Source organism: Lissotriton helveticus, chromosome 1_1 (assembly GCF_964261635.1).
Source record: "Lissotriton helveticus chromosome 1_1, aLisHel1.1, whole genome shotgun sequence".
NCBI classification, from domain to species: domain Eukaryota; kingdom Metazoa; phylum Chordata; class Amphibia; order Caudata; family Salamandridae; genus Lissotriton; species Lissotriton helveticus.
This window is the reverse complement of record NC_136057.1, coordinates 1,942,980,951-1,943,008,214: the sequence shown is the minus strand read 5'-3', so window position 1 is coordinate 1,943,008,214 and position 27,264 is coordinate 1,942,980,951. Positions and strand designations below refer to the sequence as shown.

Below are 27,264 nucleotides of genomic sequence, written 5' to 3'. Positions count from 1 at the left end.
GGACCTGGGGGATCCCCTGGCAGCCTCTGGGACACGCGGGGTACACCGAAGCCAGCTGGCATAGAGCGGAGGGTGCCCCGGGAGAGGCTTGCACGCGCTGGGACCTGGCCTGCGGGGGTCAGCGGAGTCGCGTCTAGGGAACACCCCCCCCTTATCACCTGGAGTGTACGACAGTCGGGGGCGTGAGGAGGCCATCGCTGGTGAGGGTGTCCTGCTCTTGATAGCTGTTGGAGTGAAGGTTGCCCCGCCGTCAGCAGCCGCCGGCGCGTTTGGGGACAACTCGGCCGGACTCAGCCTTCGCCATGACCAGGGGGGGAGGAGGGCCCGCTAAGCAGGGGCCCATCGACAAATTCACGGAACCGCATGGCGGGCCCGGAGCGCAGGGCGGCCAGGGACCGGGGCCGGACAACGCGGCGCTGATGGCAGCCATCACCCAGTCGAGAGACATGCTGGATGCTAAGATTGGGGCTGTTGGGGCCGATGTGACACTTCTAAGGCAGGACCTGCGCAATGCAGTGGAGCGCATAACTGAAGCGGAGTCCAGGTTCTCAGTTGTGGAAGACGATGTCGGGACCCTGAAGAGGAAAATGGCGGCGATGGAGAATATCCAGAAGGGTCTAGCACTTAGGGTGGAGGACGCCGAAGGGCGGGCGCGCAGGAACAACCTTCGCTTTGTAGGTTTTCCGGAGGATTGTGAGAAGGGGGACATGGGACGCTTCCTTTCTCGATGGCTGGAGAGCTGGCTCCCTCCGGATACCCTGTCCAGATGCTTCGTAGTCGAACGCGCGCACCGAGCCCTGACGCAGAAACCGCCGACAGGTGAACGACCCAGGCCGGTGATCGCCAGGATTCTGAACTTTCACGATCGAGACGTTATCTTGCGAGAGGCGAGGGCCAAGGACTCTCTTTCATTTGAATCCCACAAGATCATGGTCTTCCCCGATTACACCAAGATGGTGCAGCAACAGAGACGCTCCTTCCTGGACGCCAAGGCTGAACTCCGGGGCCTAAAGATACAGTACTCCTTACTCTATCCGGCCCGCTTGCGGGTGGTCTTCCAGTCTAAAACTCACTTCTTTGAGACGCCGGAAGATGTTTTCAGGTGGACAGATGAGACAGTGAGGGTCAGGCCGCATCCCCAACCGGGCCTTGATCCAGGCCACACGAGTGATTCCTCGCAAACCCAGAGTGACCACCAGGCCCGTAGCCGGAAGAGTAGGAAGTCCAGGTCCAGGCGCCGCAACGCCTCCGACACTGGGCGCAGTACCGCTGAGCCAGCTGATCCGGACGCTTCGGGGGGCTCTGGATGAGGTGCAATGGGTGGTCCTGACCGCCTACGGATACCAGCCGCTCCAGCGATGGCAGTGGTTCCACTGGTGCCTCGCATACCTGACGACTGCATCATGTGCTAACTGTTACGTTTTCTAACTGTCCCACAACAGGTTCAGACTCTGGGACGGGTTCGGGGTGCTCCGATACAGGGGCTGCTAGCCTCCTGCATAGTTGGGAGTAGTTAGGGGGAGGGGGGAAGCTTTAGAGTCAGTGGGTGTTCGGGATCCATTGGTATGGTAGGCTTTGGGCGCTCTGTTTTGGGCCCGAAGCCGCCCATATCGCGACAGGTACTTCAATGTTTGGTGAGGTATAGGGGGGGGGAGGGGGGCAGCTGGGGAGCTTGGTTGGGGGACAGGTTGGGGTTGGGGTAGTTGGGGGGGTGGGGGAGGGTGGCACAGTGTCTGCATTACTTAGGCTACTTTCTTGTGTGTGTGTGTGGCTCCGAGAGCCCGGGTCCTTACATCTCCTCCCCATTGACTATGGTTGATCACCAACGGTCAGGCCTACCAAGGGCAAAATTGCGAGTGGTGAGCTGGAATGTCCGGGGGATGCTGGATAAAATTAAGCGAGGGGCGGTGCTGCAGCTAGGGAAGAGGGAGGGGGCGGATGTCCTCCTCCTCCAGGAGACGCACCTTCAAGGCACCAAGACCCTTAGTTTACAGAGGTTTGGCTATCAACAGGTGTTCCATGCCGGGTTTGCAAGGGGGTCCCGGGGGGTGGCGGTCCTGATACACCGAAGGCTCTCATATGTACACGAAACTCATTGGGTAGATGCACATGGCAGATACGTGTTGTTAAAGGAATGATTGGGAATGAGCCGATGGTCTTTGGTAGCGTGTATGCCCCGCCCCCGCTGCAGGATGCCCTTATTGAGAAGTTGTTCGAGGTGTGGATCGGTATCCCGGATGTTTTGGCGATTGTGGGAGGGGACTGGAATGATGTGATGGATGGGCGGATGGATCGCTACAGGCCCGGTAGGGAACCCCAGACAGCGGCGCCGACGAGGCTTCATGGCCTGGCACAGGGCATGGGTTGGACCGATACATGGAGCTACCAGCATGCCTTGAGCCGAGAATACTCCTATGTGTCGGCTGTGCACAAGTCCTTCTCTAGGCTAGACTACCTGTTCGTACCGACTCCTTGGCTGTCGAGGGTCGCTACCACGGCCGTACTCCCCCGTGGCGTCTCGGACCACTCCCCCGTGTCCCTTGACCTGCTGCTGGACAGGAGGCGACAGCCCTTCCGCTGGCGCCAATCAGCGTGGCACCTACAGCAGGATGGATACCGCACACGTTTGCGCGAGTCTATCTCCGATTATTGGACAGAGAATGGCGGGCCAGAGGTCGACGCCGTCACCCAGTGGGAGGCGATGAAGTCGGTGCTCAGGGGAGTGGACATTGCCTGGTGTGTGGAGGCCCGCAGGACCCATCTGCGCGAGGTGGAGGAGGAGGCGGCGGGGCGGGGCGGGGCGGGGCGGGTTCGGGACCTGGAGAGGGACTGTACCGCGAGTGACACGGACGAGGCGGTGGGGCCGCTCCTGCAGGCACAGCAGTTGTACTCCTCCCTGCTACACAATGAGGCGCGCCAGCTTTGGCTAGCCACTCAGAGCAGGATCTATCAATGGGGGGATAAATCCAGTACCATGCTATATAGACTTTGCCAACACACCTTCCGGCCCCAGGCTCTGCCGGGCATTTGGGATGACCAAGGTGTCCAGTTGGCAGCCCCTGAGGCCATAGCTGCCAGCTTCGCGAGGTATTATGCCGATCTTTATGCCCCCCGTGAGGTCCTCTCAGCGGACGATATAGACAAATTTTTGGCAGATATCCCGCCGCGCGCCCTCCCAGAGGAGGCCAGGGATCGGCTAGACCTTCCCCTTTCTTTGGAGGAACTGGGCACGGCACTTGGGGAATTGAACACCGGCAAAGCCCCGGGACCGAACGGATTCCCGTGCGAGTTTATGAAGACCTTTCATATCCAGCTGGAGGGGGGCGCTACCAGTTGGCACTGGAGGCGGCCAGGGAGAGTGGACACCTACCAGCGGATTGGCGACACGCAGAAATTGTTGTTTTCTGTAAGCCAGGGAGGCCCCTGGAACAGCACTCTTCGTACAGACCGATTTCCCTCTTAAATTTCGAGGCGAAAATATTGGCCAAGGCCTTGGCCAACCGCCTTCTCCCGTACATCACTGACTTAGTACACCCTGACCAGGCGGGGTTCATGCCCCATAGAGCAACTCGGCACAACATTCGCCGGGCGCAGGTGGTGGTGGAGACGGCCCGGGCCGCCGGGATCCCAACGGCGCTCCTCCTGGCAGATATCGACCGAGCCTTTGACTCTCTCAGCTGGGTGTACCTTAGGGCACTGCTGTCCCGCCTTAATCTCGGGCCGGTTTTCCTCTCATACTTGAGCTTGCTCTATACGGACCTGACCGCGTCGGTGCGGGTGGCGGGAGCGGCGTCCGAGTCCTTCCCCATCGGACGGGGCACCAGGCAGGGATGCCCTCTCTCCCCCTGCCTATTCGCCCTGGCCATGGAGCCTCTGGCGGCGTGGGTGAGGATGGATGTGCAACTCCGGGGACTGGAATGGGACATGGGCCCCTCCGACCGTATTGCGCTCTACGCCGACGATGTCCTGTTCTTCCTCACGGACCTCAATCGGTCCGGACCCAGGGTCCTGGAGATAATGAAAGTTTTCGGGGAGATTTCAGGATTGCATCTGAATGTGCAGAAGTCCAAGCTGTGGGCTCTGGGCGGCGGAGACAGGCCGGGTGATTGGGCCTTGACACTGCAGAGCGCGGTGGGGGGCCTCAAATACCTGGGTATCTTTCTTACAGATGTTCCGGACTTGGCATGGGAGCGCAATGTGGTGCCTGTGTGGGACAGGGTGCGTTCGGACATAAAAACCTGGTCCAGAATGCCACTGAACATATATGGCCGGTCGGCGATCTTTAAAATGGTGGCCCTGCCGCGCCTTCTATACCAATTGCAGAACCACCCATACCCCATTGCACCGCAGTGGTTTCGCCAAGTGAACGCCGCTCTCAGTCAGTTCCTTTGGGCTGGGGGAGTGGCGAGAGTGGCTCTCCGCACCTGCTTCCTTTCTACGTACTGCGGGGGCCTGGCCACCTCGGACATCTTATCATACTATCAGGCGGCGCACCTGCTGGTGCTTAACGACTGGTGGTATGGGGATCGGGGCGACCCGACTTATGCCCTGGAGCGGTACCTGATGGACCCAGACACGGTCCACACCATTCTTTATTCGGCAGCTACCAGGAAACGACTCCCCATGGTCACTCAGGTGGTCTTCCGGGTGTGGCGCGCTGCCTTGCGCCGTATGGGATGGTGGAACAGATTGACGAGGGAGACCCCGCTGTGGCAGAACGGCCGTCTCCCGGAGCTGGCGTCCCTACAGGGATTCAGGAGCTGGGATGATATCGGTATCTCCACGCTCGGCAGCGTCATGAGGGGCACCACCCTTAAGTCTTTCCAGATGTTGAGGGAGGAATATGACATGCCCAAAACTCAATTCTTTAAATATTTGCAACTACGTCATGCACTATCTCCCTCCCTGGTGGGCTTGGAATCTCTGCCCGAGTTTAGCCCCCTGGAGGCCAAGGTGTTCATGAGGGAACTAGAGGAGAAAAAGATCTCCAATATATACCAAACTCTGGTCACGCACTATTCCTCCTCTCTTGATGGATTACGTTCTGCATGGGAGAGAGATCTTGGTGCGTTCGAAGAAGAGGACTGGAGAGAAGCCCTGGAGGCCCCTAAGGGGGCGGCCATTGCGATGCGCCTCCGCTTTATTCAGTTTAAATACTTACATAGGGCCTACTTTACCAGAGAGCGGTTGTGGAAAGCAGGTTTGATTGCCTCCCCCGAATGCTTGAGATGTGGCCGGGCGGTTGGAACGTTTGTCCATACTGTGTGGTCGTGTGCGAACTTGGCCAGGTACTGGGTGGGGGTCTGGGACTGTTTGGCTGAGGTTCTGGGCTGGGACCTTCCCCGATCACCGCAACTTGGCTTGCTTCATGTTATGGAACAGGTGGGGGGCAACATTTACAAGCGTCACTTACTGGTCCTGGGCCTTACTGTAGCCAAGCGGGACATAGCCAGGGCCTGGAAGGACCCCAGGGCCCCTTTGTTGGAGGTTTGGAGACGAGGATTGGACTTTTGCATGGGACTTGAGCGCCCGATCTTTGAGGCCAGGGGTTGCCCCCGGAAACATTTTAAGATATGGAAAAGATGGGCGGACTACAGGGGACTGTGGCTGGAACCACCGATGGCCCAGGACACTGGGGAAGACCTTTAACTACTGTACCCTGGGCGACAGGGAGTACGCACACTGGCTATTATTATATTCTAGGCCTTGAGATTAGCAGACACTGGGTGGGGGGCGGGGTTGGGTCAGGGGAGTTAGGGAGTTGGGGGGTTGGGTGTTTAATGCAATAATGCTTGTACTGAATGCATATCCTTTTTTCTATATGCTTATGCTCGTTGGTCCTGCGTTGTGATGCGGGACGATGTCCTTATGCTCTGTGTAATGTCAGTACTTGAAAATAAAATTTTGTTCTGAAAATGCAAGAAACAAAAATCCTGAACCAATTGGAACAATTGACAGAACTGCATCTGGTTACTACATCAACTTCGATGATTCCTCTGAAGGCTTCAGTGAACCAAAGACACAGCCATCATCCAAATCCTTTAAAGACAAAGCGAAGGAACTTTTGAAACAACTGAAAGAAACATATCTGATTTCTCCATGGATTGAATTTTGGGTGGGTTTTGGTGCATTTATCCTCATACTTTGGCTCATCATGGTATTTACTTTGGGACGCTTCATTGAGGGAAAATATGCTAAAATGGACACAGCAAGTCAGAACATCAACTTGATCCTCAAACCACACACATCTTCACACGTCGAGAAAAGAGAACTTTCTTCAGAACTTTCTTCAGAACTTTCTTCAGCCAACTTCACAGCCAATCCGATACCTGGTGGGGTAGCCTGGGACAACACTGACTATGAAATTTATGGTCCGGTCGAGATCCTGAAATATCCACACCAAATCAAGATCTCCTTGAGTGATTTTGCAAAACCAAACTCATTTGCTGATGATTGGGACTTCGAAAGCATTAACAACATGATGTCTGACTTAGTAATGTCTGCTAAATTTACAAAACATGATTATTTGCAAGGTTCTACAAATTATGATAGTATGTATTGCTATAACCATTATGGTAACCATTTTTTACATAAATCTGCACAACCTAGAAATGTTTTAAATTATAATCAATGGGAACATTGTGCTACACCTCCAAAATGGAGCTCTAGAACCGTGTATGACAAATATTCATATTTTTCAGGTTTTAACACAAGTAATGCTGAAACATTTTATTTTAAATTGTCAAACAAGACAGGGATGAAAACCATGATAACCAACACAAAATTGATATATTCAGATTCATTCTTTGAAAAAATGAATACTTTTGGATTTGATTATTGGGACAATAATGTTGATTTGAAAAGTGTTTGGGGTACAAAAGATTGGCAAGTACAGGGTTTAGAAGCTTTGTTTAGAGCCTGCATGATCCCAGAACAAATGATATTTTTAAATGACACTGTTCAACAAACCACCTGTCTTGGCCTAGCCAAAATCAAAGATTTAAATAAACCGTCTATTCCAAAACCAATAATGTTTAGCAATAGCTCTGATACAGATGAAGAGATAGACGTAAACCATATATTAAACCAAAACAGAACACATCCTGATTGGAAACAATGGTTGATCTGGCCCACAGATACAAATAACTGTCAAGACAGATTCCTGAATAAAACACAGGGTTTGAAAATGACCAGGCCAGACCCTAGATATCCCCAAAGACATCACCCAGGGATAATAACAACCTACAGTGTGGGCAAATTATGCCTTCAATGGCTACAAACTTCCACACTGCCTGAAATTAAGCAACACCTAACTTTACTTACTGATGGTGCTGACTTGCGTGATTTCATAATGGGACCACGCAAACAGCGTCAAAAGCGTTTCATAGCAGCCTCTGTATATGCAGCATACAATGAGGCCTGGAAGGTTACTCAAATTGAAACAGCAGAAAGAATACGGGAAATTGACCGTATCAATTTGGAAAAATCACTTTCTGTAGTGGACAATGGGTTAATGACTCTGTCCTCCAGAATTTTTTCATTGGACAGCATTGTGTCTTCAGCAATCGATATATTATCGCAAGACTTACTGTTATTACAACATAGACAGTCACAATTGCGTTCTATTGTACAGCTTGGCTGGACGTTACAAAATCTGCGTTCAGGCTATGTGCCTTGGCGTTTAATCAACACAACGTCACTATTCCAAATCTTTAACCTTACTGATAGACAGATCGGTATGGCGCAAAAGGGTGCTGATTATACAATCTTGAGCATTGAAAAACTAGAAAGATTACCAATGACAATGTCAGAACGACCTGTCAGTGAATGGATAATACACGGAATCATAAATATTCCAATCTCAACCTTCAGGTTTCAATACTGCCAAAAATATATACAGGCTGGCATGTACGAGAAATTGGGAAAGGGGTACCTTAAAACAACTTGGAACCTGCCCTATTCACATGCATGTGTCAGTAATAAAGGACAGAAAGTGTTTCTTAGTGGCGACAATTGTGCTATGTCACTAAGCGGCACGCTTCTGTGTAACGGTATTAGTTTGCACGGAGCCTGTGAAGGGAATTCATACAACCTTTCATGTCACCAGCAAGGCGCACCTGCAACTGAAATAGAACCATTCTTTCAAAGACTCTATAATGGGAGTTACATTCTTATTGTAGACCGCAGATGTTGTAGTCTTATGCCCGGGACTCCTTATCTCGTCACTACGACTGCGAAGGTCAAGTGCTGTGGACGTTCTTTGTTCCCCAGCTCCTTCCCAGACAGGGAGGCAAGGGCATGGCCCAATTTGAAAATTACTTCTATTCGAATAGATACTTTAAGCAGAATGAAAACAGTGCTTCTACAGACGCCTACAAGGCTCACGTCATCAAAAGAAATGTATGATCTACAAGTCGCAAGGACGACTGCAGAGATACATACATTATTATCAACTAATTCCCCCGTACATTTCGCGGAAATCCTGAGCGAAATCTTAAATATTTCTGATACCAATGGGATCTCAGGGGTATTTAAGACAGTATTTTCGATGGCATTAACACCATTCAAAGCCATACTGGGTATTTTTCCAGATTTCGTCCATTCGATTTTTGGCGGACTTCCCTTGATCCTGGGACTAATTGCAGGAATCCTATTCCTAGTCCTTATTTTTCGTTATGGCAACCCATGTCACAGATCAAACTCTCGCGACAATGGAAGATACGATCCTAGCCATTGGATACCGGGACCGGATATCAAAAATCCTGGGACTCTCCCGGCTTAGAGACCTGAACATGACTTGGTTTCTATCATTTCGACCAATGTGGCAAAGGTGTGTTTTACCTGTACTAAGGTGTCTGCTATGCGGAGAAGAATGCGTGTTAGACACTTGTCTGATGCTACAATCGGATGCGCCAGTGGATGCAGATACACTGTTGGTTCCTACCAAGGTTCACGCTTTGTGCTGCCCTCAAAGGCTGCCAATCCTGATGACGGCATTCCTGGAATCTTCACCACTACGATTGAAGAGTAGTGAAGTTCAAGATGAAAGCAGCATCGAACAGGTACGACCTTCTGTCAGTGATGCAAATCAGAATGTCAATGGAGACAATCATGCGCATGAATGCATGGTTACACCTATTCCCGACTTAGAGGAACTTTCCCATGAAGCTGTTGACAGTTTTTTCGAAAGCCTGAATGATATGATGTTCTCTCCAGAACAGAAATAGAGACTTTTGAGTAAACTCGCACACGGCGTTCCCTGAATTCGGCCTTCAACTTTAAAAATAAAGTCACATGAACAATTACAATCCAGTTCACGGACAGCAATTTTTTTCAGCAAGCCCCTAAAATATTTTTCTTACTATAATTTTTCCGGGACACTGATCTTCTGCTTAAAGTAAGGAACTATTCCTAGAGAACTAAGATTTCTATTTTTAGATACTTTTTAGACTTTAGCTGCCCGCTGGTATGTTCACAAATATTTTATTATGTGATGAAATGGTCTCGAAACTTCCTTTCTGTATAGCCATATTAAGAGCCATTTCATGTGTATTTCTCATATACCAATAAGCAATAATGCATAAAAATGCGTGTTTACTTTTGCATTTAATTCATAGCTTAAGTGCATACTATATATATGACTGCAATTTTTCAGTATATTTGAAAATTTCAAAATGCATTTATGTATTTTGGGGTGGTAAGGTATACACTATACTCTATAGTATGTTGTACTATGTTATACTATGCATAGATTAGTAGATATGACCATAGTTAGCGTGGAGTGGGTGTCATGTATTCCTATAGGTTCTGAATCGATCCCCCTATTCCTGACCCTATTCTGGTTAAACTAACTATCAAGTTAACTAGCAGTCAGCCCATGAGGCAAGAACAGCCCCCATGATGCAGATACCGTTATCTGACGCAGTCACACTACGGCACAGGAACGTGTTATCTGATTAGGTCATAACGCTTGAGATCTAATTAGACAAGCGACATTCCTCCAGCCCCTGATAAGGCATACGACGTTCTCATAACAAATCAAACCTATGACAACCTGGAAAAAACCCTGCGGCCATTGTTTTGATTTCACAGAGAACTTTAGTAAAGAATGTGCTAACGAGCAAGTCGTATGACATCTTTATTGACGTATCTATGTCCATCCTTACGTCAATCTCGGCACCTTTAAGGTATAAATATTGCCGATCTTGCCCTATGCAAACACACGCGTGGTGACAAGACGGAGCAGCCATACTTGCCGAAGCCGAGAGCAGAAGCAGACCCCGCTGGCAGCAGCCCCGCCTTCCTGACGCGCTGCTATCTCAAGCCGAGAGACCCAGCACCGGCGTTTCTGGGCAGCCCTCGCAGGCAGCCTGGAATATCGAGAGCAGAGAAAGAGATACCATTCCTCATTCATCCTAACTTCCAGGTACAGAACTGAATAACCCCTCACAGAGAATTCTTTAGTTATTCACTTGGCAAAAACAAACTTAACTTAAACTGTAACTTTCTATTCCCGCCCACGCATTAGACTTAGGTCAGGTACACGGGGTAGGCGTATTTAGAAACACCAGTTGAGTACGTTTAGTCAAATGTATATGTGTATGTAAATATATTTTAATCATTTTAAACATCATATGGCTCAGAAACCATATCAATGTTTTTACAGTATTATTTTATACTATTGCTTTTAATGTATGCACTTTACTTAACTATAAGTATTGCAATAATATCGATCCATTTCTCATGTATGAGAAAAGAGACTGATCAATAAATAACACCTTTTTATTGAACACGCACGTCTCTTCCTTTTCTCTACATTCTGATAAGACTAAGAATGCACGTACTGACTGAGTAAAATAATTGCCTTGTGCTCACACGACTCTTGAGATTGACTCTTGATTAGGGGAGAGCAAAGTTGTCATGTTCTATGGTTGTCAGAAACTAAATCCCTTCTTGTCTAATCAGGGGAGGTAATTCTTTCCTGAACATTCGAGAAAGTTTCTAGCGAACTCTGAGCTTAGCTGGCAAACCCAAAAATTAAGTCTAGTATCGACAGTAGTAGACCTAGTTAACGTCTGGCCTAGGCCTTTACTGCTGTAGGTATTATTCCAATGCGCAGAGCCTATTGGGAAGATAGGAACTACACTACAGCTTGGCATTTAAAAAGCTATGTGACAAAGTGCTGCATGCCTCTTGCTATATCGGAGTTCTCCCTGGGGGCAGGGTGCCTTGTTGGGAAGAAGGGCATGTGCGCATGTGTGTTACATGCAAGGGTAGTGAATGGCACTGGATGGTGTGTTTGGTACGAGGGGTCCTGCTTCTCGCATTGGATTAGATTTGGGAAATATAGGGAAAGGCTTTTGAGCAGTATTTCCTACGTGCAGAATAATAGCAGTATAGTGTTCAATATCGATGAGTTTGTAATGGCGACTCCTCTCTGGTAGTGCAAGTGGATCCGACATTGTGTCTGTGGAAATGTCACTTTGGGAAAGTGGGCATTTCAATGCTTGTAGCTCTGTGTGCCTGTCGGCTTGTTTCCAATTACCATCTGGGTGCTGTGGGGACAGCTACATCTGTGCTTTCCTGATAGGCCATAAACTTGGGGCTCAAGGGAAACTGCAGACCTCTTACTCTGAGGACCCCCTTCTGGGATGTTTATGTGGGGGTGGAATTGGAACCTGCATTCCAGGGGGCAGGGTCTTGGCCCCACTAAAGATAGTGATTCAACCTCTTGGTGTAGGGTGGCAGACAGGTAAAAATTTAGAGAGGGCTTGAGCATTTCAAAGGTGGCCTTTTGAACTGATCGCACCTTCAAAGGCCATTGTGGGTATAACGACTGGGGCTCCGACCTAAGAAGGTAAAGACGCTTTTGGATTTGGAATCATACTACGCTAGTTCGACGCTGGGACATAGGAGGAATCATTAGGGCAGGAGGGACTGCAGCTGGAAAATCTGCAGACTTTTGGTGATCTGGAACTTGTTGTGCTCCAGGAAGGAGAGTATCACTTGGTGCATTTTGCCTGGACGTTGCTAACCTGAAGCGAAGTGTTAACTGGCCTCCTATCCACGAGATCCCAGGGACACAAAGGATCTCTGCATTTCCACAAGATCATAAAGATCATGCAGGGTGTGGCAGAAACGGGTGGAAGTGATGGTCGGGTGGGACATGGACCGTCCAGACGTATACCATCATCAAACTGGGCAGAGGAGTGTGCTCGTAAAGATCAGCAGCTCACCTTAGGTGCCGGGATGTGAGGAGTTCCAGTAGTGCGGGGGAAGCTTGCAGAGTCTGAGGGATCTGAGCTTGCAACCAGGGGACCTGTGCTATCTTGCACTCCCGACCGTGTGGTGTCCGACTGGTGTTGGGGGACCTGACCGGGAACTGAGACTGTCTTCGACCTCCAGATCGGGAGGACGACAGTGCCGGACTTTGCGTCCTCTGTCAGAGGTCGCTGGCTCCCTTGCCCTGGAGCCACGCCACAAGGTACTTTGTTGTGGAGAACATCATGATGGGCCCGAGGGGTTTCTTTGTGCCTTGTATGCACCGACGGCTGGCTGTTGGGAGCTACAGACAAGTCTTCAGACTTGAAAGCGCGCCATCTTCCTGAGTCACAATCTTTTGCCTACGGGGGGGAAGCGATCCTGCCCTGGTGTGGGTGCTCCTGGGCGCCTGAAGATCTAATCGGGATGGATGTAACTAAGTAACTGTTTCTTTCCGTTTTAGGTGGTACTGACAATCTAATCAATGTGGCGCCAGAAGGGGCAACTTGTATCGTTGGCTGGTGTAGTTGAGTGACTGAGGGGCTGGGTCACGAGGTGCAGTCAAAGACCTGTGATTGCTTGACCATTGCACCTATTGGGGATATGCGATCTTGGGGAATGTCGTGTTGGGTGAATACCTCTTATTAGGGCACATATGTTCATGCCGTTCTGCTGCTAATGGTAAAGTACGACAAATGCATATAATTGTAAAGAGTATATACAATTTGTATCTCGTTTCGATTTCAATATGTGTGGAATACAAAGACCTGTGATTTCAACACACGGTGTAGAGTCTTTTTGTGGCATATGCAGTGTGTTGCGAAGGTGGTGTGGTGCCAGTAAATTACACTGGGGCCCTGAGGATAAGCCTGACTGCTCAGTGCCAAGCTACCCAAGAACACCAGAGACCAGAACACCATCCCGGCCCCTTCTTAAACTGCTCCACTGGCTCCCTATCCGGAAACGGGTAGAATTTAAGACCTGCTGTGTGGTGCACAAAAGTCTCCATAACCTAGGGCCACCCTATCTGGCCGAAATATTTGTCCATCATCGCCCCTCTCGCAACCTGCGCTCTAGTAACCAGCTGTTACTGCAGATTCCCCGACATAACAAGACCAGACAGGGAGGACGCGCACTTTCTGTTATGGGTCCACGCCTGTGGAACAACCTTCCCCTTCCCCTCAGACAGTGCTCTAGTCACTTAGCCTTCAGGAAGAGTCTTAAGACTACTCTGTTTCAGTATTAGCGCCGCCTCGACCTGTATCCCCTACAGCACTGCGCGGAGATACACCTTCGGGTGTGATTCCGGCGCATTACAAATCCATAAATAAAGGGTGAGTACAGGTTATCACACACGTGTATCGTACTCATCTTATCTAGGACAGATTCTGACCGGCTTTGATGCGTCCCAGCCAGCCCGAAACCTCTGGGTCTAACATATCTGCTTGCAATGACTTAACCTCTTGTTTCCTCTACCGGTGGGAGGGGCTTCTCTCACAGCAGGAGTGGGTTGGTGTGCAACCATTCTCAGTTAAACCTGTGGTTCCAAAGGATCAAGCCTACAGCCACCTTGTTCTGTCTCAGAACAGCAAATACATGTTGAAGCTTACAAGAAGCCTTTCATTTAGAATGGGCATCTGAGCAAGTGGTTAAGCTTCGTTTACCAGACTCTAGATATGAAGAATTTGTTTCACGTGTTCCTTGGATGAGATGTTCTAAAAATAATGTTTAGGTCTTCCCCCTAAACCCACAGGTTGTTTAGAAGTGATAGGCTGATTAGGAAAAATATTATAACATAATAAACGGTTACCCAAATGTTCCGACTTGATAAACAGACGAAATTACAGTTTCTCATAAAGGAGTGGGGAGGGGGGCAAAAACATGTTTATTGCACTTTATTGGACGACGTGCATATGTGAAACAGTTGACATGAGTAAATGTGTTTTAAATGTCAGTTGTTGAGAATTTGTGAAACAGCACTTGCTTTAACAGTATAATATTTGCTACTTTTACTTCCGGTAGAAATGTGTTGAGTTGCCATATATTTAGTTGCTCACATTAACAGATGTATTTTTGTCTCTCTCATATATATGTATATCTGGGTGGTCATTTCAGCTAGTTAGTGAAACTTCATGTTCTTCAATACCTGGAATAATGGTTTTGGACTCCGTGATCGCCTGTGCTTTTACTTACTTATTTATAGCACAGTAAAACCTTTGCCCATTATTGGCACCAAGAGTCTTTTGTGCTTATCTAATTGCACACAGTATTAACTGTTCCACCCTACTGACTGTATGTATATCTTTTGCACACTCCTCTCTGTTTTCAGGTATCCCTAATGATTCTACTATGAAAATAGCAAGTCTTGTGGCTCGGCAGAAAACCAGCAGTAAGCCACGTTTTGCACCTCACAAGACTCAATCAGCGTACTTGACGTCCTATTCTAAACTTCCACGACGGAGTAGAACTGCCCCAATACTTCCTGCTATTGTGAAGAGTGAGCTGAAAGACCTGCTCTCGTTTTCCCCAGTCCTTCTGTCCAAATTTGAGCAGGCCTACCGTCAGAGATTCGGCCGTGATTTTCAGTACCTTTGTTATGGCTTTTACTCTATGTTCGAGGTTCTGCAGGCAGCATCCGACATAGTCTCTGTGCAGCAGACACGTGCTGGCTCTCTGCTGGTTCTTAAGAACAATTCCAGAGCGATGGAGGATTCAGGTAAGACTTTTATTTAAAATATATGCGTTCACACACTTATGTACATCATACACAATGTTATTCAAAGTTGACAGTGGGTAATTTGTTCATGCTTTTTAAAATTTCTCTGGCGGTAATTGTTTTTACCTCGAGTGAAGAACCGGGAAAAGGTGTCGAATTTGAATTTACTGGGTAAAATCAGCCTTTATATATTAGTAAAAATGTTAGTTATGTGGTGATCATTTAACAGTTTTTGCGTGGCATTTAAATGCTAGCTTAATCCAGTATAAATTACGAGTAACTTCAGTGAAGCTACATGTGTTTTGGCTTCACCAGTGAATGGAAATGGCCACTATGAATGTTTCTGCTTCATGGTATAACTTATGTGACTAAATTGTGTGCCTGTGTTGAAAGGTTTACACTTGTAGTCACCTGTGTTCGAACGATTTGCTGGTATTTGAATTGCCACCACGTTATGGCCTCGTTCCGAGTTAATCCGAACTACATGACATTAATATCGCACCCAGGAAATCTCGGTCACTGCCCAGTTTTTTTTCCCCTTGGGTGACTTGACCACCAATTTTTGAGGTCCGAATGGAGAATAATGCAGGATTTGTTTCTGCACGTTTTCTTTCGTTACAACCCTTTTCCCCTAGGTAATATCCTTCAGGTAGAAAACGGAGAAATGAAAGCAGGGATACATTTTTAGATACACACGTTCTGCAGAACTTGAAATCAAGATTTAGCCCATCGTTTTAAATGAGGGTCCATTTAGCGTAAGCAGATACTAGTCAATTTTAGAGATTACAGTATATGGTTCTTAGTTACTGGTATCTTCCCCGGAGCTTTAATATGTAGATGCGCTTCCTGGCAGTCAGTTATGGTCCTTTGTGGATTTCCCTTCATCCCTAAAGTTAATTTTTCAAACGTACTAGAGAAATTCAGTAGTGTGGTGGTCTGTCTTGGGGTAGAGTGAGGTATAAGTAAATTCAGGTCTTTCAAGTTTGCAGTTTTTTATCCTGCATTCTAATCCCGCAAAGTGTTTATATGGCCTGGTACTACCTATACCCCCTCCTCCCTTGTCAAGACCTGAATAATATCATTAACAAGAGCTTTTTGGATAAGGGGGTCGTAGATACACCCCTGACCGTATTTATTAACAAAATTAAAATAAACTTAAGATTTACAATATTTACACAATATGCAGAAAACATAAAATGACATTGACTACATTGATACGTACAGATATCAGATGGCTAACCTTAACATAACTCTAATACAAGTTATTCCTATCCGATTCTAAACATATCATCCTTAATAATCATAATGGCAGTTACTTTTCTGCGTATCCCTATTTGAGCCTACGGCAAGGTCAGTAACTGGTGTCAGATCCTTATCAAATTAAGCCCACTCTCCCACTGGTATGCGCATGCGCAAAGGGCCTGTTCACTGTGAGGGTACCCCCTCCCTCCCACCCGGTTACCCCTGTACGCTCTGTATACTATCTCCATAAGGGCCATTGCAGTTCTGCGTCCTTTACTGGCGCCATTGTGCACGTGCGGGGTGGCCAACCAGCCTAGGTAAAGTGTAACTCCCCACTCCCCCTCACCCATCCAGCCAACCGGCTGTCACTGCCCCTGGAGTTCTAGGAGAGACCTCTTGTCCCTCCCTCATGGGCGACCCCATTCAAGAATGGCGCCGCCCTCTAAGGACCTTAAATTTAGTGCTCACCAATCATGACCTTACCGCCGCAGGCCAGCATAGTTGACCGACTATCTGGCCCCCCCAATTGCTAACTAGAAGGTCATACCCTGCTTCTGTAGCCCCCAACCAAGCTAGCAGATTCTCTAGAAGAATTTCATTACCTACCTTAGACAAGTGGACACCGTCTTTTATGAAGCACGGCTCCCCCCTGATACACCTGTGGGCGATTGTCTGTAAATGAGGAGATCTAAACAACCTCTCTATCTTATTATTGATCCTCCATACTAAGTGATTCAGTGCCCTCACAGACTTCCTCCACCCCCCTCCATTGAAATCTGGGTACCATCGGTGACCATACTAGACATGTCTTAGCTAACCAACACACTTCCGTGATTATGGCTTTCACTAGTCCTCTTCTACCCAGATTTACCAGATCATTCCCTCCCAGGTGCAAGATAATGATACTAGGGAGAGCCCCACCCTTGCTCAACAGGTCCCTCACAAAACCCCTGAAGTGACAAAAGCTGAGACCCCCTTTTCCATGAAATGCCACCCTAACACCGGCCTGTTCACCTCTGGATTTGTAATTCCCTGAAAATAAAAATGCATTCAAATGTCTCACATTTGAATGGCCAATCATCCAAACGACATGTGATCCTGATTTCTGTGGATGTGTACGTCCTTGTGTTGATAATAGCTGTTGATGTGCCGCTGCCAGTTTCCCCCCTGCGTGACTGTCTTGAGAAACTGTAAATGTAAGCAGAGAAGGAACATGTATCAGCACCAGGCAAATGTCCTACTCACAACATGTGCAGCCTCAAGTAGCGTTTATAACAATTGGAAGACCACCTCCCAATCATTTTAACGTTACTGCTATGAAAACGTCTTGCTGTTGCCTAGGTAGCAGCCCCTATTCTGAAAGAATGGGTTCCAAAGTAACTAGGATCCAAACCTGCCTTCTGTGCCGCCATATCCATGACTCTCTTAAACTGAAACCTTGTGAGCGGGGTACCGTCAGCATGGATTAACAATGTCCCCCCCCCCACCCCCACCCCCCCCGCCCCGCCCCCGTACTAGGACTCTGCTGTAAGAATGCCTCTAAGTGTGTTACGGGGCAGCAAGGATTACCATGCGCCTGATGCAGTACTACCCCCTCACCACGGGCCTCTTGATCAGTTTTTGATTTCCTAATGGATATCAATCTGGCGTCGCCTTGTACCTTAAAATGTTCTAACTGCAGACCCCCTTTCACATCCTGTTTATTCTGGGCCACCAATTCCCCTATCCTAAAGGCCCCATAAAAGGCTAATGAAATTGCAGCTCTGAAAAGCAGCTCTTCCCCTGTGGTGCTGCAAATACTGTCAAGCGCCCCTAGTAGAGATGTTAGCAACTCCACCCCTATTGGACGTCTCGTGTCCGGTGCTGAATCCTGGATGCGATGCCATCCTTTTAAGGCTTTCCTAACTGTGAAGCTATTGGTGGGGTCTCCCCTGTCTCTAGTTTGCGCAAAGAAAGAGATTGCTGCCACATGTCGCCTGGCTGCCGCCCTGAGCGCCCCTCTTCGCTCAAGGCACCCAAGTAACGCAGGAGTGCCCCTGTGTCATGCCAGTTCTCTGCTCAATCCCTTCCCAAAAAATACAATATGCCCAGAACGACCCTTCATAAGCTTTCCTGGTCCTGGGAGCTAGGCTAGCTGCCACGAGGTTCGGTAGTTGGGGGCACCAATCTTCAAAGTACTTCTGGGAAGGATGTTGGAGTCGCTTCTGCAGTGGGGAGGTGTGCCCTGAAAACCTGCATCTTGAAGCGAGAGAGTGCGTCAGGAGCATAGATCAACACCCCCGGCACATGTTTAGCTTTAAACTGCATGTTCAATTTCATACATAACAACACTATCTCTTTCAATAGGCGGAGAATCATGTTACATCGTGCTGCTTGTTGGTTGATGCATTCGACCACAGTCATGTTATCAGACCAAAACACCACTGATTGATTACGTAATCTTTCAGGCCAAACTGTCAAGGCCACCCAGATGGGAAACAGTTCCAAGAATCCAATATTAGCTGTCACCCCATTCTGCACCCACCATGCCGGCCAATGCTGCGCCACCCACTCATTACCGGGTAGGGCCCCAAATCCCACACTACCTGCAGTCCATAAACCTAACTCCACACAATTAGTGGGTGGACCGGACCAAACTACCCTGCCGTTGAAGTCCTGCAGCAATGCCATCCAAATCCGCATGTCCTGCCTAACCTCAGCTGACAGCCTGGTGTGGTGGTGCTTTTCTTTGAGACCGGCCATGGCCTGGTAGATGGAGCGGGAAAATGGTTGTGCCATTGGTATGACTCTCAAGCCAAAGTTCAACTGCCCCACCGTTTGCAGTAACTGATGCAAGGTAACCTTATCTTTTGCCAAGCATTGCTGCAATGCTGTCCTGAATATTTTAATCTTGTCTGCTGGTAATCGGAAACACCCTTGAACTGAATCTAACTCAATGCCTAAAAAATCTATTGTTGTTGTTGGTCCTACTGTCTTTCCCGGCGCCAGGGGGACCCAAAAAGCCTGCATGAGCATGCAAAATTCCTGCAGTGCCCATGCACACTTTGGGAGCCTGCCAACCCCAGGATAAGAAAGTCATCCAGATAGTGCATGACAAACTGATGCCCTGCCACCTGCCTAAAAACCGATTCCACAAAAGAACTACATTTCTCAAAGTAAGCACAGGAGACCGAACAACCCATGGACATACACATATCCATGTATAATTTTTCCTGGAACTTAAAACCCAGAAGGTGAAAATCGAATGTGTGAAATGGCAACAAGCGAAAAGCAGACTCCATATCAGATTTTGCCAGCAATGTCCCAGGTCCCAAGCCCCTGAGCATCTCCACCGCCTGGTCAAAGGAAGCATATTTTACACTAAAAATCTCATCACTGATGGCGTCATTCAATGAGCTGCCCTTAGGTGCTGACAGATTATGTAACAACCTGAACTCTCAATCCTCTTTTTTGGTTACCACCCCCAAAGGGGAGCACCGGGATGCAATCAAATGGCCCAACTATTCTGCCCAGGCGTAGTTCTTTCTCAATTTTTGCTGCCGCTACGCCGTGATTGGTCCTAACAGAGTTGATTTTTGTATTCAGGAACCCCTACGTCGACCGGTGCAGGGATCCTAAACCCTTACATGAAACCTTCTAGCAATGTTCTAGCAGTGGAATGATAAGGGTACTTGTTCAGCCAACGAGTCCTAGCCATTATGTTAATGGGTGAGTGTGCCATATGTTGTGCCCTCCCCTCATTCCTGTTTCCTCCTACCCTTATCCTTTGACTTCTCGAGACACTTGGACTCTGGGTGCGATGGGTTGGCACAGATAGAACATGCATGTTTAAACTTGCATGTGCTTGGGGCCCTAGTACATGATCGCCTATTAAAGTCCCCACATGTCCCTTTCCGTCCTCCCCCGCTTCCGCACTAGGGGCGGTGCCTGAGGGTTGAGGTGGCCGAAAGGGCTGAAAGGATTGGAATGACTGGGCCCCGTTATTGGACAGTGCTCCCACCCCGAACTGATCTAACCACGAGATTGTGTCAATGCGGTCCCAGGAAAGGGATGGGTCAGCTGCCTTAGCTTTCCTAAGTCTTTCTCATACTCCTTCCAACCAATGTCCCCATACATGTCATGAGCCATAGTACTCCTGCTCTCGTAACATGCCATCTCGGCCTGTATGTTAGGAAAACGTTCAGCCATCACTGCAATGAATACTGAGAAACCTCTAACCCAGTTATTCAAATTCTCTTTAATCCTGAATTTTAACGGTTCACTTGCCCATTCTCTAGGGAGCATCCAGTCCTTCTTTTTCTTTGCTTCCTCCCTTTCTGTTTCATCAAGGAGCAACGAGAACATAATAACATAACTCCCTGACCATATCCTTTCTTTCACCTTGTGTTACGTGTCTTGCCAAATGCTCCCGCCCGGTGCAGGATTCACCCACACCCAACAGCAGCAATGTTGACTGCTTACCTACTGGAGCTTCTCTAGCTGGCTCTGTCAACTTCACCTTCGCTAGGCTGTTCACTGACACTTCTTTGTTCGATTCAAGTGGAGGTACCCCACCAGTTGGATTGGGATGGGAAGGTGTACCCAGCCCCTCACCTGACGTGCCCTCAGGTGTTGCAACAAACTGAGCTACCATCCTTCTTGCTTCTACCAACGGGTCCTCCCCAAGTCCTTTGCCCCAACCGATGCTGATGACATCCCCGCCTTCCCTAACCATGGAAGAACTGCGGCTAACTGTGCCACTAAGTCCTGAGGAACCGGGTTAGAGCCCACAGAAACTTCTTTTGGGACCGCACCCCCGGAGCCACTGGATCCTGTGTGCTGCTTCCTGCCAGGACCACCCCTGCAGGGACAACCAGGGCCGGGGCCCTGACGAACAACCTTTGAGGCCCCCGCAGGAACAACCGCCAGGACCGGGGCACCCAAAGGAACACCTCCCAGAGGAACCACTCCCGATGGACCGGGCAACTCCCCTTCACCCCCGGGCCGGGGGACTGGCACAGGTGCTTTTGGCATATTCTCTTCTTTTGTAACCCCTTTTTTGGGCCTAGCCCGCCTGGGAAGGGGGGCTAGTTCTCCCCTGGTCTTGGGGAGCACTATGGTTCACCTAGGCCTATCCATAGTATCACTTTGTCCTTCTACCCTTTCTACTAGAGCTGCAAGGTTCTGTCCTTATTTATCAACCTTCTTCCATCTCCTAACCAATTTAACCATTTTGCGTATCATTGTCTCCATCATGTATTCCATGCGAGAGCGCTTTTCACCACGCTTTACTTTACTAGCCATTGCTTTTAACCAACTGGAGGGTTAATCTAAACGTGCTGGCTACTACCACAGTGTACACAATGCTACCCCCACTTAAGTAAGTTCACTCGAGCAGTGGCCTGCAATGGACACACCCCACTGTACTTCCAGGCCTGGTACCCTGTCCAGGCCCTTACCTCATAATGCTGGAGGTACACGCCGGCCCAAAACACCCACGCAACTAGGCCGCGCCACACCAGCTAATCCGGTGGGTCAGGCGAGTAATCTCAAGCCCGTGCAGCCCCAAGAAGCAGTGGAATGCAGGCCTGTCAGTGTCCCCTTAAGCGACTCCTGTGTGCTGCACCGGGTATTCCAACGGAGATGGGCCTCCTCGTGCTCCTGTCCCGTTATTAAAGCTCCTGGATTCTAAAAACAGGACAAAGAAACAGATCAGGTGAGGCACCCCCCTCTCCCACCGCCACCAGTCAACACCACCAAAACAAAAAGGCGTGACTCCCAATACCACACATGCAATCAATACCCCGTGGTATGGCTGTCTCTAAGTAGAATGACACCAAAACGTGAGCCACACTCTACACTGCTACAGGAATTGCCTAAGTTACCCCTTGACGCAACCCACGCAATTCACTGCTGACGATGTGGCATTCGAGCTGTCCCAAAAAACCTCATTCCTGGTTAATTCTGATACGTGCGCACAGCTGGGATTTAAACCACCCCCACAACAGCTCCTATGTTAAAATGAGCCCAGCGTCGTGCAAATACGCCTCCTTTTCTTCAACGCTCCCACCATGCGGGAAAACAACAGCTGATTCCTAAATGCGCGAGTGCTGCCCGTTAAACCTTTCCCTCCCAAACAAAAGGTAACAGCTGGAGATCCCTGGGCCGTGTATGGGCACAACTCTCCACCCGCGACTCAAATTTGCGCGCCCAATAAAAACTGTGATGCTACGGTGTTCCCGCCACCGCAATAACAGCTGCCCGCCTGCACCGGAGCCCTGTAGTAACGGGGACACGTCCTTGCTCCTGCTGACCGACAATCCTTCATGATGCTGCCAAGTGATCCAAATACCACCACGCTAGGCCGCCGCATTCAAATCCAAGATCGCGCAGTCAAGCCACCTGGAAGAAAAACAAATTCGAATTACAGCCTCCTAGCGAGGCTGGTCTGGAAAGCTGGGGGCACGAGGAGCAAAGAGGACGATTCTTTGTAGAGCTGTTGCGCTCTACAAATATAAATAATAATAATAATAATTCCTCTGCTCCCCACCCTTTTTTGGTACTTTTACAGCCAGGCTGGTTCTAACCGGCCTGGCGTTGGCCACACGCATGACCCGGACATGATTTTAATCACTTCCGGGGCATGCCTGAGGCCCGCGACCAATCGCGATCGAGGCGCTCCTGTCGCATCACTACTGCACGCGACAGGCCACCTCTATGGTCGTCAGGGGCCGGCATGCCCTGCCATACTTTCGGCGTGTCTGATGCCGACCCCGCCTTTTCTCTTCTCTTTTCCTCCTCTGGTAATTACTGTTTAACGTGCAGTGCTCCCCTGCTTCATTGCCTACTGCTTAACGTCATTTAATTATGTTTACATTTTCCAGCGCCCATTTGTCCTCTCACTCCAAAATCAATGCGGCACTCCTCTAAGGTCCCAGTCAGGACCGCAGGTCACTCAAGAGAGGTCCGTTCGGAACTGGGGAAGTTCAGTTGATCGGCAGCCAGACGAGGGTCTTTTCAGGGCAGGTTAACGCCAATCGTTTAGATGTTCACTCTGTCGTTAGGACCTCTCTCACCGGACCCACGTTTCGCTGATGGACCCCACGTTTGGGACGCCAATTTGTGAAAAGCAGCGAGTCTCCGAAGACCCCCAATGCTGCCCGACGCAGGGTCACCTTTAGTTCACTTTGGATTTGCTATCAAAATAATGAGGCAGGCGCTGGAACTGGAAGGCAAGAAAAAGGTTTATTACTCTCGAGAGGAGACCACGTCAACTGCAGACACGGGGATGTCTCAGGGAGGTGTTCTAACTGCATTCCTTTTGGCTCTGCCTTTTATACAGGTTTGACATAATGCATCTGTTTTATTAACATGGTTACACAAGCTTGAGTGCCCGCCCCGGGCAGGTTCCCACACAAACCCAACAGTAATTATCCCCCTACCCAGGTCAAAACAGACAATGTTATCTCGCAGCTGGACCTTTCTTCAGGATCTAAAACATGTGAGACCGGCCAGATCTAAGAGTCCGTTCTAACATAGTACAAAATGGCTGTGATGTGTAAAATGGCTGCAGCTTACGTGCACATAGAAATACCCACTAAGCAAGATGCCGCAGGCAATGTTCACGACCGTCATTTTACGTTTAACAATATGCTGTGGTGAACATAAATGAACGCCGCTTATGTACACCTAAAGTTTATCGATTTTAACACTGTGGATTCAGAATAAGACTCCGAGCCACTAACTACAAAGGCATGCTCAGAATCCCTGGACCCACAGAGCAGGCGCAATTGTAAGCCACTACTAATTGGTGGTTCTCAAAGACAGCCCATTAATGAGCATGCATAGAAATGAAACACTTAGCTTGACTTGGTAAACTCCCAGTTACAGAGCATGCGCAAAAGTATGGTGTAGTTGGTCATAAAAAAACATCTTTACCCAGTCCATAGGGATGGGTGCCAGTAAACTCTGCTCTGCAAGCGGTTGGTGGAATTTTTGCAGAACTCTGCGCCCCAATCGAAGTGCGGAATATGCAAAACTCTGCAAACTCCGCCAACGGATTGGAGTTTGCCACCCACCCCTAGAGAAGACCTATATAAGTTACATATACACAGTAGATTCCATTTTCATGTTGTAGATTAACTCCTCCTATTGTACCTTCCCGCGTTTCCTCCCACGCCGACCTCATTATGCCGTCATTGCATTGGAGGAATTATACAGGGGAAAATAATTACCTAAGTAAGGTGCATTTGTTAATATTTAGTGTTTATTTAGCAAACAATTATCTATTAATATTGCTGTACATCACTTTTTGTAGTTAGGAGAGATTAATACTGTTTAGTTTAGAATTTATAGCTTTTTTGACTTGTATAAACATGTAATTATGAGGATGGTGTGTTTAAAATCACACCATAACGTTGGATAACGAAGGTTCTTAAATCTGTCCAAGTAGACTTGTCAGAACACTCTTTCTCTGTCAAGGGATTCTCTATTTTATCCATGAAAAATAGAATTTCTCCAGGCATGTGTGGGATCCCCTGAACAAATTAAAAAATGTTTTTTTACAAAATAAACGTGCCTGTAATTGGCAATATTTTCTACATCATATTAAGTCAAATTAAGAGTATAGGGTATTTGATTGAAAATACCACTGGTATAGACCATTTTTAGGTTTAAAGCATTTTATTGCAAGTTTATAAACGAGAAAACCAATACATACAATGTATACTGTCGTCAGAAAGTGCTCTTCAGAGTCTCTGTTCCATGAGCGCCATCAAAATTACAGACATTACAATGAGAACATGTTGTAGAGCCACGTGCTAGGCGTAAGGGTGATGACGACTGATACCAAAAACCCAACAACCCCCCCCCAACTGCCCCCACCTTACCCTCCCTATAATGGTGGGAGCGGTGGTGGTGCGCCAATATATGAGTATGTTCTGTAACGCAGAGCCTAATGCAATCGCTATCTGTCTACCTCTCCTGGACCTCAGAGGATACATCAACCCGTTAGGTAACCCTAATAGGACCTAGGCGGGGAAGCGAGGCAGTTCAATGTCAAAGCACTGGTCTATCTCATCCAAGACCTCCTTCCAGTAGGGACCTAGCAACGGACAGTCCCACAAGACGTGCGTAAGTGTACCAGTCTGTCCGCACTCGCGCCAGCATGCGTCTGGGATGTTATGATTCATTTCATGCAGTCGTTGCGGAGTGTAGTACCAGTATGTGGTTATTTTAGTGAAAGTCTCGGTGAGCCCAGTGTGGTAAGCCGAGTGACGTGCGCGATAGGAGATGCCGTCCCAGTCTTTGTGGCTTAGTTCCCTCCCCAATTCCCGCTCCCAGCGATCCCGGCCGGGGTTGTGGATGTGGAAGGTGGGGGGCTGTAAAAGTCGGTACAGGTCTGAGATGAGCTTGGCATCTGAAGAGCGTGTCGCCAGCCACATCTCGTAAGGTGTAAGTTTCCGGTCGGCTAGGTCCCTCACTTGCCGCTGCAGAGCCCAGTGGCGAACCTGTAAATACCGCATGCGTTCAGTCTCGGGCAGGTGGTAATCTCGTCTGAGGTCCTGGAATGACACTACTCCCTCCGCACCATACATGTGAAACAAAGCGCAGCACTTGGCAGCCCGCCAGAGTGCGAACGTGCCAGGTTCCATCCCAGGTTGAAAGTCAGGGTTCCCAATCAATGGCGTAAGTGGCGACGGGAAGGTGGTTAGTTCATGTGTAGCATTCACGGCATCCCATACTCTGAGCGGAACTTGCGTGACAAAGGACGCGTAAAGATTAGGGGGGCGATGAGCTCTGCGCATGAAGGGTATCTCCTGTAAGGTTCTGCCTGCCACCGCCTGGTCCTGAAACAGCCAGTGCCTGTCAGATTCCCATTTACTCCACTCCACGAAATACCGTAATTGCGCCGCTTGAAAGTACTTGTGGAGATCCGGTATGCCAAGGCCACCGGATTCAGGAGCTAGCGTGGACAGAGTTCTCTTAAGTCTGGGTTTGCGGCCCTGCCAGACAAAGCGGGCGATGTCAGCCTGAGCTTGTCGGATCCAACCCTTCGGTGGCTGAAGTGGCAGGGCCCGAAACAAATACAGGACCTGCGGCAAGAGAGTCATCTTCACCGCGGCGACCCGTCCTAGCAGCGACAACGTGCCCTTGTTCCAACGGGACAGTTCCTCCTTCATCTTTCTGCCTAAAGCCGTATAGTTCGCTGTCACCATAGCGGGCAAGGAGGGTGCCAACAGGACGCCCAAGTATGGGATCAGATCTTTAGACCACCTCATGGGGAAACGTCTCTGTAACTCAGATCTCGTTGCGGTGGAGAGCGAGAGGTCCAGGGCCGCCGATTTCCCCATATTCATTTTGAAGCCCGCTGCCGTGGCAAAGGCGTCCATCTCGGCAATGCAGGCTGGGAGCGCATCCTTCGGGTCATCAAGCAGGAGGATCACGTCATCCGCGTACAAACTAATGGTGTGAACGTAGCCCCCCATCCGGACGCCAGTCACCTTTGGGTTCTGACGAATCCTCTGGGCAAACGGCTCCATGTAAAGGGCGAAGAGAAGCGGGGACAGCGGGCACCCTTGTCTGGTTCCTCTTTCTATCGCAAATTGGTCGGAGCTGCACCCGTTCACCCGTACCACCGCGGCCGGGTACTTATAACAGTTAAATGTGAGGGTTCGAAATTTCTCCCCTATACCCATTTTGCAGAGCACTCTCTCCAGGTAAGACCAGCACACGCGGTCGAACGCCTTCTCCGCGTTGACCGATAATAGCATGCGTTCCCCGGGGACACGGGAGGCCTTCTCTAGGACGTGGACTACTCTCTTAGTGTTGTCCACCGTTTGCCTACCAGGGACAAACCCAGCCTGATCCGGGTCCACAAGTCCAGGCAGATATTGCGCCAATCGGGTTGCCAATATCTCTGTATAGAGCTTGAGGTCCACGTTCAACAGTGAGATTGGCCGGTAGGAGCCGCAGTCAGTCTTGTCTTTCCCTGGCTTGGGAATGACCGATACCGTCACCCGGAGCAAATCCGGAGGGATAGCTCCCGGTGCCGCGAAAGAGTTATA

At 49.0% G+C, this 27,264-nt stretch overlaps 1 protein-coding gene across 3 annotated transcripts in view; it reads left to right on the top strand.

The window, feature by feature from the left end:
* TDRD5 (tudor domain containing 5) overlaps window positions 1–27,264 on the top strand; it is a 1,858,625-nt gene that overhangs the window by 266,985 nt on the left and 1,564,376 nt on the right. For all 3 annotated transcript variants that reach the window (XM_078643707.1, XM_078643699.1, XM_078643690.1), the window contains exon 3: window positions 14,591–14,977. In XM_078643707.1, coding sequence (XP_078499833.1) covers window positions 14,591–14,977 — 387 coding nt within the window. The remainder of the gene's footprint in view (window positions 1–14,590; window positions 14,978–27,264) is intronic.